The 14563-nt window shown below is 34.2% G+C and overlaps 2 protein-coding genes across 2 annotated transcripts in view; one reads left to right on the plus strand and one right to left on the minus strand.

Moving 5' to 3' along the window:
* LOC138336458 (stabilin-2-like) overlaps window positions 1–9016 on the plus strand; it is a 51424-nt gene extending 42408 nt beyond the window's left edge. Inside the window, exons 31-40 of the mRNA XM_069285964.1 lie at window positions 2646–2774; window positions 3332–3460; window positions 4165–4320; window positions 4551–4593; window positions 5255–5401; window positions 5920–6095; window positions 6481–6564; window positions 6933–6971; window positions 7599–7730; window positions 8256–9016. Of these exons, the coding sequence (XP_069142065.1) occupies window positions 2646–2774; window positions 3332–3460; window positions 4165–4320; window positions 4551–4593; window positions 5255–5401; window positions 5920–6095; window positions 6481–6564; window positions 6933–6971; window positions 7599–7730; window positions 8256–8381 (1161 nt within the window). The 3' untranslated portion in view covers window positions 8382–9016. The remainder of the gene's footprint in view (window positions 1–2645; window positions 2775–3331; window positions 3461–4164; window positions 4321–4550; window positions 4594–5254; window positions 5402–5919; window positions 6096–6480; window positions 6565–6932; window positions 6972–7598; window positions 7731–8255) is intronic.
* A 111-nt stretch (window positions 9017–9127) lies between these two features.
* Window positions 9128–14463, minus strand: LOC138336461 (uncharacterized). The gene is made up of 4 exons (XM_069285967.1): window positions 14207–14463; window positions 12346–12508; window positions 11657–11811; window positions 9128–11003 (listed from the first exon to the last, which is right to left on the minus strand). The coding sequence occupies exons 1-4, from the start codon at window positions 14304–14306 to the stop codon at window positions 10729–10731; spliced, it is 693 nt and encodes a 230-aa protein (XP_069142068.1). The 5' UTR covers window positions 14307–14463; the 3' UTR covers window positions 9128–10728.
* Window positions 14464–14563: the final 100 nt, after the last annotated feature.

Raw genomic sequence — 14563 nt, forward strand, 5'->3', positions numbered from 1 at the left:
TGGTTTATGTAACGCCGCTGCTATTTTCGAGCGACTCATGGAAAAATTCCTCGCAAAACTCACATGGAAAATTTGCATGGTGTATCTTGACGACGTAATCTTGTAACTGCAAGATCTGAGATAGTGTTTGAAAGACTCAGTGATGCTAATCTTAAAATGAGTCTTAAAAATGTATTCTTTTCCAAACACAAGTGTTCTTTCTTGGCCATATTGTTAGTGGCCAAGGCGTTAGTACAGACCCAGTTAAAATTGACTGTATCAGATATTGGCCCATTGTACTGTCGGTTGCGAAAACCTTGAGGTCAGCAATAGTCATTCTGAGTACGTTCAGGCTGTCACCAGGTCTCATGATGGTCCAGCAGATAAACAAGACTCTGAAACAGAGAATAATAATGTGAAAACAGACTCAGACAATGAGTTATCAAATGTTGTCATCATTGATGCTCAAAATAAAGATTCTGTTCTAAACCGAGTAATAGACTGGGTTAAGTCTGGAGTAAAAAACCTGTCTGGAATGAAATATCTTTACTGGGAGGCTCAGCAAAATACTATTTAGCTAAGTATGAGTCACTTAAAATAGTGAATGGTGTATTTTGCCATGTATGGTGACAATCCAAGGGAGATAACCCTCTCTTCAGATAATTATCCCAAAATCCCTTATAACCCTAATTCTAAAACAGCTACACAATAGCATAACTGGAGGTCATTTAGGGGTCAGTAAGACCTTATCAAAGGTTAGACAAAGATATTTTTGGCATGAAATGTCAAAAGACATAAAACACTGATGTGCTACATGCGATTAATGTGCTGCACGTAAATCACCTAGCCCACAACCAAAAGGTCCATTACAAACTTATAGTGCTGGTGCCCCAAGGGAAAGGTGGGTCATGGACATTTTAGGACCATTACCTCTAAGTAATAACCAAAACCAATACCTGCTAGTGGTAGGATATTGCTTCGCTCCAAATGGATAGATGCTATTCCTATGAGGAGTAGTAATATAAGGCAACAATTGTAGCAAGGAAATTTATCAACAGGATTGAAACTGTGTTTGGTGTACCAAGTGAACTCCATACAGACTGTGGCACAAACTTCACTTCTGAAGTCTTCACAGAAGTCTGTAAAATTTCCTGGTATAAAAAACTAAAACCTGGGCTTATCGCCCTCAAAGTGATGGGATGATTGAGAGAGCTAATCGTACCATTGAATCACTTCTATCTGCGTTATCTCAGAAAATAAGAGAGATTTTGATGAGAACATGTACCTACTCATGATGGCTTATCGCTCAGCTGAGCGTGAGTCTACTGGTGTATCGCCACATGAGATGGTCTTTGGTCATGTTTGCCTGTTGATCTAACCTGCGGCAAAGTCTCCTCTGTAAAATATGATTCACAAACAGATTATGCACATGATCTGTGTCAAAAACTAAATGACATACATGACTATACACGAGATAAAACCAGACTGTCATCTGCCAGTAGGAAAGAAACCTATGACCATAAGGTTCAGAAATATAGGTAAAAAGTAGATGACGCAGTCTGGTACTTAAAAAACGCTATGCAGTCAAAGCTTGCTTGTAAATGTAAAGGACCATTTATCATTACAAAACAAGTAGATAATGTGGTATACACAATTCAAAAGACACGTTACAAAGATGTGTATCTATATAAAATACGAACTGATGGTAAGTATAGTTTTGTATCTACATAAGAAACGTACTGATGGTAAGTAAAGATGTGTATCTACATAAAATACGTACTAATGGTAAGTAAAGATGTGTATCGACATAAAATACGTACTAATGGTAAGTATATATGTTTATCGACATAAAATACGTACTGATGGTAAGTATAGATGTGTATCGACATTAAAATACGTACTAATAGTAAGTATATATGTGTATCTACATAAAATAGGTACTGGTGGTAAGTTTAGAATGGTATCTACATAAAATACGTACTGATGGTAAGTATATATGTGTATCGACATAAAATACATACTAATGGTAAGTATAGATGTGTATCGACATAAAATACGTACTGATGGTAAGTATAGATGTGTATCGACATAAAATACGTACTGATGGTAAGTATAGATGTGTATCGACATAAAATACGTACTGATGGTAAGTATAGATGTGTATCGACATAAAATACGTACTGATGGTAAGTATAGATGTGTATCGACATAAAATACTACTGATGGTAAGTAAAGATGTGTATTGACATAAAATACGTACTGATGGTAAGTATAGATGTGTATCGACATAAAATACGTACTGATAGTAAGTATATATGTGTATCTACATAAAATACTTAATGATGGTAAGTATAGATGTGTATCTACATGAAATACGTACTGATGGTTAGTATATATGTGTATCTACATTAAATACGTACTGAAGGTATAAATAGATTTGTATCTAGGTATAATACTTACTGATGGTAAGTATAGATTTGTATCTACATACTATATGTAGTGATTTTAAGTATATATGGGTAACTTTATAAAATACTTATTGATGCAACAAAGTAGGGAACAGTTTTAGGATTTCTCCAAATTTGCGTAATTGCGTAATCTGATACCAAGATTGTTTTGGTAACGCGAAATTACAGTAATTTTGACGACATGATATTTGTTTTCAGAGCCGAGCCTTCCTGCACTTTTACATTTTGCCGAAGATCAGATTGTCAGAATCTTTTGATGACGGTGAAAGATTGGATACCGTACTTGGATCTACTCACCCGCTCAGTTTCCAAGTGAGAGGCGACATGGTGAGTTAATGCACATGCAAATTTAGTATGCTTGCATTGATATTTAATTTTCTTTATGATGCTTTATTTTCAAGACGATTATTCTCGCTTAAAGGCATAAAGTTTATCTTCCAGTCATAGTGTTGCCATTTTAAATGCTGATGTTTAAGTTCGTGGAAATACCTCTGATAGCACATGAAGCTGAATTAAAAGTACGGTGATTAAAACAACTATACAATAATCAAACAAAACAATTATACAATAATCAAACAGCCTACATCATGATAATTGGTGTTTCTTCTACATGTTTTTTATGTCTTAAATAATCTTCTTTCCTTAAAGGATAGGCTGGCCTGACAATATTTGTTCTTTTCAAAGGAGTTTTATTTCCATAGTGATTACCAATGGGTCATTTCCAAGACCTACCTATATTTCATGTCTCGAGAGCTCAAAAGAAATATAATTTCTATCATAATTCAACTTATATATTTTGAAATATTTACAAAATATAAATAAAATATGGTTGAAGGCAAGTGAATAATATTTAGATGTTCCACTTTCCTGTATATTATTTATAGGTTCTTGTGAATGAAGTTTTGATATCTGAGCCAGACGTTTTAACGATGGGCGGAGTGGTCCATGGGATAAATGGTCTCCTTTTACCCGTTCTCCATAGATGTGACGTCGTCAATACAACTACCGCATACGTAAGTGTACAGGTGTTATGCGTGTTGTAACAAGCATTTCCATTACTTGAAACAATATGTTTTCTTATATAACGTAAGAAATGTAGTTGTCGTTTGTAACGCCATCTCTGATTGGCTGAAAAAATGGCTCAATGATTTCATAGAAAAAGAGTCCTTCAGGAAGTTTGGATTTTCACAGGTTTAGGTTGAATTAAGCTGAACGATATATGTGATGATGTTGCTGTGTCCACAATAGCAAAAATCTGTAATTAAATGTGATTGTAGTTTCTGTAAGGTTATACAATTATGTGTAGTAAATTGCCATTTAGTTGCTTGTTCAGTGGTAAAACATGGACGGTATTATGGTGGTTATAGTTACGAATTATGTCTGTGAAATAAATAATCTAAAGTTAATATAATAGAGCAATTATGTTGCATTATGATATAATACATGAAAACGTTTATAACGAATATGTTTACAAACTATTTATGGTTACAGCATTGTCAAATTGTACCCCGTCAATGATCCATTGAAGATGTTTGTAATATATGAATTACGATTTATGCTTATACTCTAGGAAATGTGCCTCCCAGAGATTCATTATAACCATATTTACACTTTCTAAGCAAAACATTCTTCAAGTACAATGGTCGTTCGTTGCGACCATCGTGTACCCTTAACGGATGCATGCATACACTAATTAGGCAATGGATATTTTGAACAGGGGGAATGTCAGAATTGTAGAAATATGCCTGACGGTCTTCAATGTCCAGAGGGCTACAAGCAGAAAACAACTGGCATAACGATCAACAAGTGTTTTTATATGAACATGTTTGGACCGGGCATCGGATGTCAGCTCGTCTGTGAAAGAACGGAATTTGTGAGTCTCAGGAGAGAATTTATATAGGCGTTGACTGTTCAATTCTATTTCAGTTTAATTTGAGAAACTCAAAATGAAATAGAAAATATGATCTTCAAATATAAATTATAAAATCCATAATGATTCGTTCATCGAATAAATTAGCTTCAGCTCTTAAATTAGCAAAAAAAAGACATGAAACAAATTAGCAGATGATACTATTATTTTATAACTACTTATTTCTCTTGCAGACAAGACGATGTTGTTCTCAATATTATGGTTCTGACTGCCTAGGTAAGTGCGTATAATGAGATTAGCATCGTAAGCTACAATCATAATTTAGATATATGTTTGATTAGTCGCATTGACATTGTTTTCATATCAATACAGCACTACTGGCTGTTGTGGAATGGGGGACATTTTCATATTATATTGATAATACAATAATTCAAATAGGTGTCCTCAAAGAACTTTTCTACTATCCTCCAAATACATACAGACATTCACAAATAGCACAAACCATATAGGATATATCGTTCTTGTATAAGTTGCTATTACGACGTTGCTCAAGTAAACCAACCAAACTTGTCCTGAGGGAGAAGGCAGATAAAGAAATCAATAAGAATGGCTCTTCATATTGCAATGATAACATTAGATGAGAATTTAAAATGGAATGTATTCAGCTGGATTTTGACATGTCTGACAATGGCCATGAGACCACAGATTTGCAAAAGGTGATATTTTGATTGAATTATTTATTATACTTCAGCTCAGAAAAAATCTAGCACTTAATTACGATACCTTGAAGTACAACGACTAATTTGTAATTGAGATTTGAAAATTAAGTGTATGATAATAGACGAAGACATGTAACTGTGCCAATGTCATGCTGGGAAAGGAAAATACTTAAAAATCAAGCGTAAATATATATTGACCTGTATCCTTTTCTATCCAGAATGTCCCGGAGGTCCTGATTTCCCTTGTAACCATAACGGTGATTGTGACGATGGTATTGACGGCAATGGTACCTGTTTGTGTTACCCCGGCTACAGTGGTGACGCCTGTCAGTTTTGTGAGATGAACGACACCGTACAGGCATGTGGTGTGTATTCAAATATTCGTGTTTTTAAATATTAGATATGTTCTAATTTTCAACTACTTTCATTCGCTAATGTATGGTCACATAAGTCTAATATATAGTATATTGTCACGGTGTTTCCATTTTAAGAAACATTTGCAGCCAATGTCGTATGATCACTTTGTACATTAGAGATTGTTTTTTAATTTAGAATACAAATTAAAGGCCTTTGTTTCGGCCCATATGGTATTCATTCTTCCTTGTTTAATTGAAAATATTCTCGGGCTATCCTCTCGGTCAATATTGATTTTACTCAGGCAATATAAGACTATATGGACTTCAACAATGGTTTATAATTGGTAAGTATCAAACGAACATATTTTTTCAACACAGTGAGCCAAATATGTTTTGTCACGATTGATTTGGTCAGTGTTTTTAGATTTCTCAATGAAGATGTCATTTTTGCAGCAATAAGTCAGATTCGCTCTTCACATGAACTAAAGAGAGATAACTCTAATTAGATAACAAAATGTGTGTTGCAGGACGTAGTTGTAGCTTTAACCATGGCGGCTGTAGTCAAAACGCGGATTGTGATGAGACCTCGGGGACTGTGACCTGTGTATGTAAGCCGGGGTATATAGGAGATGGGAGTGCCTGTGCTGAGCCATGCTTCGTTAGAAATGGGGGTTGTCATCACAATGCGACCTGTCAGTTTTTGGTAAGAAATCAAAGTCAATTATGTATGCACTTTTTCCACAATTATCACGACCTATCTAAATACAATACATTTAAGACGGTAATCCAATCATGTATATAAGGGGGATTATAAACATAAAAGTGCAACAATGCATTTTTTTCTATAATTTTTTTTAATTATTTGTACTCTGTATAGGTCATACTGATTACGGTTCTTATACAAGAGCTTTAAAGGAAAATGAATTTATAATTCTCGTGTATATATCTTACATGGTAGTTATAACGGAAGAAATTAGTTCATTGGGTTTTTTTCAGATTTTGAATTAAATTATTTGAATATAACATTGCAATAGATAAATTTGAAATCATGTTTTCATTCATTTTCTCTTTGAAATAATCCTTTTTAGAAGACGGCTGGTAATATGATAACCGGATATGTAAATTGCACATGCGCAGAAGGAATGGTGGGAGACGGTCGTTCATGTTCCTACGTGAGTTACACGTTATATTGAAATTACCACAAAGAATTCAGGCTCTGAAATACTGATTGAACGGAGATTATGGTATACATACTTCCCACTGTAGCACATTTTGAAATAGACATTACTTGAACGACTTGGACAACAGCTACGCATGTTTAGAGGAGTTGTTAACAGTGTTACTGTTTCGTTTTTAAATAACGAATACAATGTAAATGTTCGAAAGTACCATTTTTTTCTGTATAACTCATTTCGTTTACGATAAAAAAATTGAAAACATTTGGAATGAAAAAATGTATTGAATCTAGAAACGATGGAATATTTCGATTACACGACGCAAGTTTGGTTGACGTATTGCAATTTATGTTTTGTACTTGTAGCCTCCAGAAACCAAACCTCTTCAGCAGAGTGAGAACAATGTAAGTTTTGAAAAAAAGTTTATGTGTGTGTGTCGGAGGGGGGGGGGGTGTCATAGGAGATGGAGTTGCGTAGTATTATACTTAGATATATCAAGAGCGTTCATAATTGAAGCGTCTTTTAAAACCAATCGTCGGTGATAGTTGTCTCTTACTTCTTGGAACAATCGGAGCATGCAATATCAAATGGAAATAGAATATCCTGACGTCCTAATACAGAAGAATTAGAAAAAATATAATAAGGTGCCAAAGACTAACCAGCTGTCTTTGATTTTGATTGTTTTATGACTCATTTGTTATACAATTGATTTTTTTCTATTATTTTACTTGTATGCTATAGTATAGAAAACTACATATATGTCCGATTACTTGCTGTATATTTGACTGACATGATCATTTAATTACTTGCATTATATGTATGCAACGGACTGATATATTTATAAAATGTACCTAACGTGTACGTTTTATCGGAATTTGAAAATATTTTTACGTGACCATTTGTCTTATATTTAACGAACCGACATATTTTTATGACTTGAATTCCATTAACGGGCTTACTTATTCATTGGATTACGTATGTTTTGACATATAGGCGAACATTCTGTGGTAATTTGTGTCATATTTTTACAGACTGGGATGATTGTTGGGGTGACCATTGCTGTGTTTGCTGTATTACTGCTTCTTGCTGTGGCTGTTGTTATATATCTGAAGATAAGACGAGACTCAACAGGGTTCCTGGAGGTTTGGAGTAAAGTGAGACGTGTACGTAAGATCTCTACACAGTTAACCTAGCCTTAGCGTGACCACCGCTGTATATAGACCGGCTTCCTAAAAATAACTTTTGTTGGGCCCCTATTAATCACTTGCAATTTAGTTTGACCAATGTTTATAAGACAGTTTTGTCTCTCTCTCTCTCGTTGGTGTTCTTTGTAGACGGGTTTGACTATACCATTAGCCGTGAAATTGGATGAGAGGCTGTCCATTTCAGTCATATCCCGTACATTTCTGTCATTGATAAATTGGAGAAAATGATTGTGCACCAGATCCGAATCAATTAACTACCGTGGCTGTCATGATTTCTGATCTATAAATTTACATTTACATTAGGTCAAGGCCATAATATCTTAAAAACATAATTAATTTTAACAATCGTTGTTAGTCCGTTCAGATTCAATAACATAGAAAGGCATTTTAAGTAGGCAACTGCGCATGTTAGAAGCGCTCTCAGTGTTTGCGATTCCTAATTAAGACGACAATTTACATAATAAATAATCTGATTTCTTACAGAATTCGGACAGTAGCTGCGCCCAGCTACATACAAACTCGGATGATGACGTCAGTGTAGGGCAGCCACTTACGCCAGCGGACGTCAATTTCGACAACCCTCTATATAACGTCAGTGATAACTTCTAGTGCTTTACTTAAGGTTTGATAACTTTGACAAACCTGTATAAAACGTCAGTGATAATGTCTAATGTCTAACTAAAGATTTGTTAACCTAAGAGAAATAGACAGAAACGTTTTATACCAAATGTTTCCCTGCATTATCAGACTTTAATGTTACCCATACACTAACTGTCAGTGACATTTTCAGTGCTTTACTAAAGGTTTGAAAACCGAAGAGGAATGCGCAGTGACGTTTAACACTTAATGTGTATCCTGCATTAATACACTTTCGTGATATCTATATATATAATGCCAGTGAAAATTTCTAGTGATTTACCTTATTAAACGCTATGCAATTCTAACCGAGACATAATGTGAGTAACAGGAATTTCCTTCAACTTTGGTGCCGATGTTCATCTTCTAAATGCTTCATTTTGCATGTATGAAAAGATTGATTTTATTTTTCTATCGAACTTATTTCTAACATTCCACTCCCTATAGTCATGGTTTCTTCATGTATGTAATTTAGAATTACCACAATGTGACGACTGTTTGAATTGAAAGAGTTGAAATGTGACATGGATCCAAATCAGTATTATTGTTAACATATCTAATACAATTTTGTTGTTAACTTTTGTAATAAAATTATAATTATGATTGAATCAATTATTATATTTATTTACTTAATGTGATCCAATTTAAGACATACTTGACAAAAAAAATTAAACTAAACTAAATATCAGGCTTTCCTGATAGATTAGATAGACGCGGACTTGAGTCAGATATATTGTATATGGGAAAAATGTTTTGCTTATATCATTTTTATACTAGTTATATGATCAACAAATATCGTACAAATGTAAGTTTGCGGTCGTGGTCGTGAACTCATTCCGATATATATGATCTTACATGAGTGCTCATTTTTCTAAGACGTTTTATTTTTATTTTTTGTGAGCCATGCCGAGCAAAAATTAAATCTTCAAGCCGAGTTTCATAAAATCTCAAACATAATTGTAAGAACCTACTTAGAAAGAATTTCATGACAAAATATAATATGAAAATCCAGCGGAGCCGACATTTTGTCCCGCCATCCTCGTAATCCTGACGTCACGTTATTTTTTCTGACGTCATTTAATTGTTTTTGAATAACGTCAACAATGCATTTCCAGCCAATGCAAATCGCTCCAAGTCGTTTTACACCAGTGACAAAAGCAAAAATAGTATACGGGCGAAATCACTGGATATTAGGTGGAATATGTGATAAAAGATTATAATATTTGTATTACGATGCGCATGTATATCTTTGTTATTCATTAAAATGATAATCCTAGTTCGTTCATAATTACCAATAATACAATAAAGATAGACATTTCCTGTATAATCAACATTTGCATATTACAAAGTTATCTGCCCTTCCTAGAATATATTGATTGTGACGTCATCAGTTTGTGAGCATAACATCATACTTTTCAAAGAAAACGACGCTAGTTTTGCTCACAAAATGATGGCGTCACAAGATAACATATCAGCATGGGTGATAACTCTGTAAAACGCAAAGACAAAACAGATTTACACCTTTATTTTCAATGACTTTTTATATAAATCGTCACCATTTAAATTTGTATCATCACAACATATCAAACGCAACAAATTGTAAAAATACTAACAATATAATAACAATTATCTAAAATATCTTCTGCCATTGTAACCGACTAAAGCTCGACCGGAGATTCATCTAAGCACAGTATATTTCTCACATGGGTATTTTTGTCATATTCTCCATGAATAAGTACGTATACACTAATATCCTACATCATGAAAGATTAGTTTACATGAGTGTTATAACTATAGTATTCCGTTCAAGAGTCTCATGGACGAAAGTAATATGATATGAGGTATAGATAAAAAAATTGCTAAAAATATAATTACCATGGACACGAATAAATATTCCAAGATTATAACATGGAATATATACACACACACACGCACACTCACAAGGTGGACTTGATATTGCCTTTGCGTCGTCATATCTATTAATTGTAATTAATATGATATATATTAAGATTAATATGGTAATCAAAAATGATGATGTACGCATCTTGATTCAATTAACAGATCATTATTTTATAAAATAATTACTCCTACAACAAAAAAATCATATTCCATAATTATTATTATTTTTTTCTTTTTTTTTTCAATGAAAAATGTTGTTGACAATAGATGCGTTCATATAAAGACGATGGTTTTACTCTAATATGTAATGAATGCAACTACAATTCACACTCTAATAAATACGTCTTTCTTTTGCATAAAGACTATAAATAGGAAATAAAGCTGATAATGAGAGGTAAATAAGAAAAACTGATGAATGGTATCATAGACTTGTTATACTGTCCGATGCATTTACATTACAACCCTGGTCAACTGTGGTAGCCTGTTCCAGTCTAATACTCGTGTTATCTGTCCCTTTATCCTGATCTGGAGGCACTATGAGATTATTCTGAATACATTCCTCGTAGTCTGGCGGAGGTGCCGAAGTGTCCGTTTGTACAGGAGACATCTCTGTGTTCGTTGATGGGGTTTGAATTGTATTCCCGTTTGCGGGGGATATTATCAGCCCAGGGAACGGTGAACGGGGTATGTTTCCACCTGGAAAATAAATTCGCATCATCGAAAGTTATGAATGTTCTATAATACTAAGATGAAGTAGAAATAAAGGCTTTACTTGTTGTTCAGTAATAAATTAAGACTAATATGATAACATAATATAACTGAAACGTAATTTCCTTAAACGTCTAAGTTTATATTTTAGGAATTTTGACGCATGATGACATTCTAGTGGTGATGGCGCGATACAAAAAGTTTTTAAACTTCATTATTTTTCGGCAAAGTATGGAACAAAATTAATAAAAAAAAAAGTAAGGTCAGTCAGGCGATCAGGCATGTCTTAACCCTCGACAAAGATATTTGCTTTCAATACTCGGCAAACATCATGTTGACCAGGCAATATCTTCTACTCGGGTTGAAATTAATAGAATTTTTCATCCCCTTTGGGGTGAGACAGGAGAATCTCAATCCGAGGGGTAAGATTCTTAAATTGTCAAACACGAGGCTAAGCTGAGTGTTTGACAGCTTAAGAATCTTTTCCCGAGGGTTGAGATATCCCACCTCACCCTAAAGCGGGTGAATTATTCTTTTTCTCTTCACCTATCTTAGCACGTACAAAGATCTCGTGCAGCTTGTCTTTACCCAAGGGCGAGATAGAAATCTCGACACCGGTGTTTAAGAAACATTCTTTTCACCTGTTATAGATTGTAAGGCCTGTATCGTCCGTGGATCCGTTACTGGTTGAGAGGGTTTTCTCCACTTGGCAATAACACATACGATGAAACACAGAAACATTATAGCAGCAGCGATACTTCCAAAAATAATAGCATTGGTGGAGGGATAGTCATATCTATAACAGAAACAGATACATATCTATTTATGATTATCCAATAATAACAAATTGAAGATGTATAACTTATTGCCACTCATATAACGTATCTGGGCGGAGTGTATACATTAAATGTATCAAAGCAGATTATTTTGATACTTTTATCCAACTTTCTTTCGCGGCTACTAAATTTTGCTATTTCAATTTCAAAAAAAGTTCGCGAAGATTAACTTTTTTTAACTTAAGATTAAATGAAATGCAAATAAAAAAAATCAATATAAGCGAGGTTCATATGCATTTGCAGAGATAAAAATTCGCGAATTTACTGTGATCACGAAATTCGCGAAAGTAAATCGCTTGCGAAAAACAATTGGTTTTTAGATGTGATGCCCCTTAGAGGGACGAAGTATTTGTTAATTCTTTTCATTGAACAGATGTAATTGGTTTTTAAAAAAGGATTTAAATATTCTTCACCGGAAAAACACATACGGCATTTGCGCTATCTAATAGCTGGAATGATCATTATACTTTTTATATAAAATGTATTATACATACGGTTGATAATATTGGTAAATGCAGCAATGACGATTTTCAAACATTCCACAGCAATATTGCTTCGACGAACAGTAGATGTAATACTTTACTTCTTCAGTCCGCATGGTAGCGCTGTTGTATCTAGTATATCCTGTCGAACAATACTCGTCCTGCACAAGGCCATCTGGAAACAACAACACGATGTTAAGATGGCGTTAATGTCATCAGTTACTTACTCGTTATGTAAATCGCACAAAAAAATATAGATTTGTAATGGGAACTCGTGAAGCTAAAGAACACAAATAATTTATTGACATGAGGATCTTTATATATGACCTGCCAAAAGAATTAAATATGCACGCTATGATTTGTTGAAAATTGTTATTAACATGACAGTCTTAATGCGATCCGTTTGATTCCGTTTAAATTTCAAATATCAGCATTACTAATTGTAATTGGTGACAACAAAACCCCCAATCGCCCCCTCACAGAAAAAAGATAGATCATATTTCGTTACAACATTTTTATGGGATACAAATCTTACCGCTCAATATCCCAATGTCCAAACTTTTACTAAAAGTTTTACCATTCCGAAGCTTGGGAATGAGTTATTTTGTTCTCTTGGTAAACACAAATAAAAGCATTGACCCATCTACAAACCGAGTCAAATATGTGTACATTGTCGATATGCGAGGTTTCATTGCAGTCTAACAAAAAGTGCAGGCGAAATTCGCGGTGAATATTAAGCAATACGGATAAGTCATAAGCATGCTTTTTAAATGTATCACCCAAAGACAACTGAATAGATTCATACATTCTTATACATTATAGTTACTTCCCTTCGTTTTACTTCGTCAGTGCTGCCCATATAGTACTGACGGAATGAAACAAAGGGAGGTTAATCTGATAGATCAGACTGATATTCATATATACCACTGATCAAGATACTACCAGACCTGGTGTAGTAGAATTGTAATGGTTTCTTAAGTTGAAATTTGCTCTTGTACAGAAATCTCCTGAATCCATTCCGAGCCGAGTCAAACCAAACGTTAAGATGATGATGGATTCAGTACGGGCATCAGAATAAGATAAATAAGTATGAGAATACTAATTCACTAAGTGTTCTGCATACTGCCTTTAACAGTTCGTGTGAATAAGGTAACAAGATATGAAAATAACGATTTCGCTAGCCAAATGAGACACCGTTAACATACATAAACCTACAGATAAATCACCATAACAAAGTTTGCTGTCGACCTCCACTATCGTAAGAAGACATCAAAAGAATGAATTAAATGTATTGACACATGCTACCTAAATGTAAGATTAACTTATCCAGGCGTATAAGCCACAATCCTGTGATTTCTCAATAACAGTGACACGGGGGATACCTTTGTAGAAGTGACTTCGACATCATGTGCTCTTTACACCATTAAGATTTTGATGGGTTTTTTTGTCTGCATTTCCATATTTGAAAAATATTACTGAAAAACGTCTTTTGATGAGCATCCATGACTTTAAAGGAAACGACAACAGTTACAGTACTATACAATCACCTTATCTTCTACCAGTAGGTTATAACGTATTTATTTTATCATTGTCCACATGTAATATACATCTTTCTACTTTGTATCAGGTATGGTGAAGCCAACGTATTGAGCATCCAGTAACAAAATAAAAATAATAAATATTTCATTTACATTTTTTATGGTCTATATCTTAGCCTTAATGATATTCTCGACTGTAACACATTATGCGAACATACATGCATACAAGGTAGCCCCACTGTATATACTGATACCTGTGTGGACCTCGTCGCATATGTTGATCAAAATATGGTTTATACATCCGTTTACATATCATGTAGTACATGAGTACTAACCTGTCGTAGTTGTAGCAGCTACAACGCACAACCAAATAGAACTGGCCAACGATATGAACAGCGGCACCTTCATGTTGATCCTCATATCTATATCCGTCATCAGAATGGATATTTCTTGATTAATTCATCGTAAATAGATGTAATCTTCGCACACATTTTAGAGATCCTACTCTTTGACTCACGACCGTGTTGAGAAATCACAGAGAATAATTTTGTTGACATTGTGAAATAGAATGCGACAGTTAACTCCAAATAGTATAGAATAGCTTTTCTTACCCGGTCATGCGTGACTGCGTAAATTTATCAACACCTAGTCTATCGATTCATTTTTGTGCAGGAGTACCTATGTCTTAAACA

This window comes from Argopecten irradians, chromosome 12, assembly GCF_041381155.1.
Source record: "Argopecten irradians isolate NY chromosome 12, Ai_NY, whole genome shotgun sequence".
NCBI classification, from domain to species: Eukaryota; Metazoa; Mollusca; class Bivalvia; order Pectinida; family Pectinidae; genus Argopecten; species Argopecten irradians.

What these genes read in the sequence shown, in the direction of transcription:
- LOC138336461 (XM_069285967.1), bottom strand. Translation starts at nt 14,306, where the DNA reads ATGACGGATATAGATATGAGGATCAACATGAAGGTGCCGCTGTTCATA. An exon ending in AGCTGCTACAACTACGACAG is followed by an intron (nt 12,509 to 14,206) that starts GTTAGTACTCAT and finishes TGTTGTTTCCAG; the next exon opens with ATGGCCTTGTGCAGGACGAG. An exon ending in ATTTACCAATATTATCAACC is followed by an intron (nt 11,812 to 12,345) that starts GTATGTATAATA and finishes TTTCTGTTATAG; the next exon opens with ATATGACTATCCCTCCACCA.